The sequence below is a fragment of the Centruroides sculpturatus genome, unplaced genomic scaffold (assembly GCF_000671375.1).
Source record: "Centruroides sculpturatus isolate CEXI.00-Female unplaced genomic scaffold, Cexi_2.0 scaffold26, whole genome shotgun sequence".
Lineage (NCBI taxonomy): Eukaryota > Metazoa > Arthropoda > Arachnida > Scorpiones > Buthidae > Centruroides > Centruroides sculpturatus.
The window spans coordinates 402,647-408,433 of record NW_019384653.1 but is presented as its reverse complement, the minus strand read 5'-3'; the positions used below and the strand labels follow the sequence as shown (position 1 = coordinate 408,433).

Below are 5,787 nucleotides of genomic sequence, written 5' to 3'. Positions count from 1 at the left end.
CCAAGGAAAATGGGATGTCAATATGTTAGCTGACTACTGTTGGATGCTCAATCGAGAAACCAGAGAAGGAAATTGGAAATGAGTTCGGAGAAGCATCAAAGAGAAGAAGAAAAGGTGTCATAAGAAAATATAATATATTTAGTTCATTGTAATAAATAAGAGTTTTTATCAAATATTTGTTTTTATTTTGCAAAAAACCTATACGCGATGGGATGTTACAGAAATCATTTTTAGAATCTCCGATGTTTAAAACATATAATTCAGCAAAAATATCCCATGCAGCTGGAAAAAATTTTTTTTTGCAGACCTGTGTTATTTATACAACCACTCAAAAAACTTGATACAAAAGCTACATAAAACCAAATAACCAGCAAAAAACTTGGGAACTGCTAACATTTTTGCCTGTGTCGAACAAGAATCCTCAAGTGGTTTTTGTTTGGCCCTAGTATTTGATTTTTTATAGCTTTGTACAATAATTATTATTAACATGTGCTATAAGAGATTAGTTTTATTACTGAAATAAAATTGATTTAAATTTTTTGTTATTTTTTTTGTCATGTATTTATATATTTAAAAAATTTTTTTAAAACATTAAAAATTATACCAAGATTTAATCCAATCAAATCCTGGGAATGTGCCAATATATTTCTGCATTTCCTTGATGATAAATGCCACGGGCATTCCATGAATATGACCTAATAATTAAAATTAAAAGTAACAATATAAGTACTTTGTTTATAAAACTATATCTTTTAAAATAAATTCTTATCTTCTAATATGTGTAAAAGACACAATAATTGTAGATTATGATAAATGTATCAAGATTATGGTACAATCTTGATACATTTATCATAATCTTAAAAATATGAATATTTTGTTAGCTTAATGTTAATTTAATTAATTAAACATAGAAAATAGTTGGTGTAATGCAAGATACAGTAGAGCATCATTTATCTGAATCAACGAGGGACTCGGGTTGTTCGGATAACTTATTTTTCGGATAACTGATTATGTACGAAAAAATATATTAACCTATCCCATGTTGAAATTTTTCTACNTTTTAGAATCTCCGATGTTTAAAACATATAATTCAGCAAAAATATCCCATGCAGCTGGAAAAATTTTTTTTTTGCAGACCTGTGTTATTTATACAACCACTCAAAAAAACTTGATACAAAAGCTACATAAAACCAAATAACCAGCAAAAAACTTGGGAACTGCTAACATTTTTGCCTGTGTCGAACAGGAATCCTCAAGTGGTTTTTGTTTGGCCCTAGTATTTGATTTTTTATAGCTTTGTACAATAATTATTATTAACATGTGCTATAAGAGATTAGTTTTATTACTGAAATAAAATTGATTTAAATTTTTTGTTATTTTTTTTGTCATGTATTCCAGATCATCTTTATCTTCTGCCATTATCACCTGATCATCTGCAAATTGCAATGTAAACATTGGTTTATCATTAATATCTATTCCCATGTTACTGTATATCATTTCTTTTTTCATATTTTCAATACTCCTTCTATGTAGATTTTAAATAGAGTTGTTGAGATACAGCACCTGTCTTAGTCCTTTTGATACCGTAAATCCTTCTGATATTTTTTTTTTCCAATTTTTATTTTCATTATAGATTCTTTATACAATTCTTTAACTGCTTTAATAAATGTGTTGTTAAATATTTATCTCTTTTTAATGTTTCCCATAATTTTGATTTTGGAACATTATCATATGCTTTCATTAAGTCTGTAAACAACAGATGAGTTTCCTGCCCTGTTGCTAATCTTTTTTTCCATAATTTGTTTTATACAGAAAATATTGTCCATACATGATCTTCCTTTTCTGAATCCATTCTGCTCTTCTTTTTTTTTTGTTTGATATTCTTCATCGATTAGATCTCTTATTATTCATCCATATAATCTACTAAATGTTGTTGTTAATGTAATTCCTTGATAGTTCTCACATTTTTGTTTGTCTTTTTTTTTTATAGATAGATGTCAAAAAGCCAATTTTCCATTCTTTTGGGATGTCTTNACATACATACATGTGAAAGAAAAGGCTGTACTCAAAGGTGTGGCTTTAAAAGATAAGAAAGATGGGTGAAGGAAGGAAGGAAGGAGAGTGATTTGAGGAAAAGTTATGCTAAAACACATACACCAACAAAAAAAATATTGGAGTACCCCAAGATATAACCAAAGATTGCAGTGCCACAGCACTATCAAAAATTTAAATTTGCCAACTGGAATGCTTTCGGACTGACGTTTCGGATAACTGGCTTTCAGATAAACGATGCTCTACTGTAGTGTTAAATAATATGCATTAAAAATCTTTAGACAATCATTTTTTAAAAAAGGATTCAAATATAGAATTCTAAACTTTGATATGTAAATTAGTGTTGCAACAAATAGTATATTCGGCCTCAGACCGAATACTTGGCCAGGAGTGTGGCCAAACAGCCGAATATTCGGCCAAACTATTCAACTTGATTAACGCACGTACAAAAATTGGCGCACAAACCGCATTATGGTAAGGACCCTGATCTCTATTGGCCCGCTGTCACTACGCTTCGCCAATCACGTTAATTCTTGACGTTGTAGTGGACAGACATGAGTGTCATGGCAGTATGTGATAAGTGATAAGTGATAATAACAATGAAATGACCTACACGTGTAAATAACGGAAAAAGAACAGAGAAGGACTGCAAAGTGAAAATGTGAAAATAAACATGAAATTGAGTTGATAACATAATTGAACAAGTCGAGGCAGATTATTGGTGTGAAATTTGCGGCCATCAATGCCAAACAATTGTTGTCATAGACTTCGGAAAGCTAAATGCTTGTAATGAAAGACACTTAGCGTGCACGGGCAAAAGCCTGGGGCCATTCGGGCTACCAAGCTGTCTCAAATCTGTGAAATCATAACTGTGACTTATACCTATGTCCTATCTGTCTCTTTTCTCTGTTATCACCATGCTATGAGTCACGTAATTGTAAAATTGGAAATCTACGACAGAAAAGTGACGAATCAAAAGTATCGTGAGCGCGTATCGTGATGTATGCATACATGAACTAAAGCAATAGAGGAAAGAAAAAGTAAAGAGAGCTTAAAAAGAAGGATAGGCAGGGTCAGACCTCAGACGTGCGACGATTCTCGAACAAATAGGTATATACACCTGCTGATCTTTGTAATTATAAATTGTGAATACATGTGACTAATATTATTTTCTTTTTTATTTTGTGCATGTTATAAGTTATAAATAAATATAAAGAAACAACACTAATCTGATAACATTAAATCTAAAGAAAAATTGAAAACTTGCCAAGTGTTGATAAAGAAGGTCACTTCATTGTGCTAGTATACAAAAATTAAATCTAAATACCAAAATGATTAATTTACTGTGTTTTTGTTATTTCTTACTTCTGTTTTTAGGTATTCGGCCAAATAGTAACCGAATATTCGTTACATCACTAATGTAAATTTTAAAAACAAAGACAACTAATATGATTTTATAATAAATCTATCCAATATCTTTGAAACTTCACACTGTTAACACTTTTTTACTAGTATTGATCTTTTAACTTCAAATTATTCAATTATCAGCACCATGAAATTGAGGTTATTAGATACTTATATTGTTTATTTGGATTTGTTTCAGGCTTTTCATTTAATGATTCCTAATACCATCTAATGATTCCTAAAAATCTCAATAGAGAACAAATAGAAATATTTCATCATTTGAAACAAATAATGTTCCATACATACAATAATGCATTAAAGATTGTGGAATACACACTGTCCTTACGTTGTACTAATGCTGCAACTGAACACGTTTTTCTACCATAAGTAAAGTGTGGACATCTGATAAATCACAATTAAGTGTTGCAACTTTGAAAGCCATATTATGTGGGAAATATAATTTAAAAAATTCTTGGAAAACATTTCATGACATTTTAAATGACAGCAATCTACTAAAAAAAATTCACTCAACAGAGAAATATGCAAAAGAATAAAGAGTTTTTAAAGATTCATAATAGTATATGTCGTATTATTTTGCAGTCGTAGTCAAAAGGTCGAGTGTAGGTTGAACAAGACAAAGAAAATTGGAGACCATAAAATAACACGTCCGTTCACTTTCGGGTCCTCACTCGAACTCCCTTTATTTTATTGGTGCTGTTAACCTCATTCCAAAAGGGACGANATCAAAAAATGCAAAAATTTTATTGTAATAAAATTTTGTTGCTCTAGAACAATTTTTTTTCAACAAGACAACCACTGCCTCCCCTGTCAATTTTGTCCTGCTTCATCAATGTTAAAATCTTGTCACCTTATATTAAAAGGTTATAATTTAACCTTTTAATATAAGTTGACAAGATTTTATATTGAAAATATAATTTAAAATGAATATTTGAATATATTTTGAATTACAAAACGACTTCTAATAACTTAACACGGTGTTGAGTAATAACAATCCACGAAACCTTTTTATAACAGTGTTGTCTCTGTAACAAACTTCACAAAGGCCAAACTTCATCTAGAGGCCTGGGAGATTTATAAAGCCAACATTGGGGGCACCTGCATCAACTTTAAAGACAGTGAAATGATTGCGCAGGTGTGGAGGTACTTGTTCGAAGAATTCGAACTGGGACAAGCAGAGGGGTGAAACGCAATATGCGCAATTATTTACATCTCGGGCGCCATCATTCCAATGGTCAAGAGGAGACACCGTTCAGTCACCACCTGAAGCAGACCTCGGTGGAGGTCGAAAATGTTTATGAAGTTTGTTATGGAGACAACACTGTTATAAAAAGGTTTAGTGGATTGTTATTTTGAATTATAAAAACAAGTGTAATCATACTAAATAACATTTCAAAATTAAATTACAGATAGATATAAAATTAATTTTCTAAATTTACCAGAATAACTTGTTTCTGGTGTATTTATATCTGCATGTGCATCCACAAATAAGACACCAATATTTGGTTTGGAATGATGATGTCCAAGTATACTTCCCACAGCTAAGCTATGATCTCCTCCAAGAGTTAGACATTTCTTACCATCCTGTATAATTTTATTGACTTTTTCAGCTAACTAAAAATATTAAAAAATAATAAGCAAAAATTTAAAAATTGTAATTTTAAAAGTTATTTTTAGAATTAATTTTCTTTAATTTATAATCATTCTGTAATTAACTCCATGAATATTTAAGATATTTTAAAATAATTATGAAAATATTAAATGCCTGCATAAAATTTATAAATGAACATTTGATGACAACTGTTTTAACATATCTCTCTCTCCTTCTCAGCAATGTTAATTATAATATATGAACCAACCTGAATTATACTTGACGACTTTTTTCTCTTTAATCAAACGTTTTCAGCCTATTTGGATAGGCCATCCTCAGGTTTTCCTTTATCGTTCCAAAATGGAACCATTCGTTCGAATTTTATTTTGATTTGAATTTTTGAAATAAGTTAACAACTTTTTGTATATTACATAAATAAACAGTGTCTACTGTAAACTGAAATCAAATGCAATTGTATGTGAAAAGTTGTTTGTATTAGATTTACCTTAATTTCTTATCAATAAGTAATTCATAAGATAATGATTCCATTTCCTTTAAAATCTGTTTCATAAATTTTAATTTTACATATACAAATTAGTTGGTTGTTAGATTAAATCAGTGATTCTCAACCACTGTGCCACAGCACTTTAGTGTGCTGCCACTGTGAAAACCCATACATAAGCAATGTCAGACAAGTAGTTCAATCGGTTCTACCTTCCTAG

At 30.3% G+C, this 5,787-nt stretch overlaps 1 protein-coding gene across 2 annotated transcripts in view; it reads right to left on the bottom strand.

The window, feature by feature from the left end:
• The window catches only part of LOC111626337 (arginase-1-like), a 79,838-nt gene that overhangs the window by 57,165 nt on the left and 16,886 nt on the right, over positions 1-5,787 (bottom strand). For both annotated transcript variants that reach the window (XM_023369667.1, XM_023369666.1), the window contains exon 6: positions 605-695. In XM_023369667.1, coding sequence (XP_023225435.1) covers positions 605-695 — 91 coding nt within the window. The remainder of the gene's footprint in view (positions 1-604; positions 696-5,787) is intronic.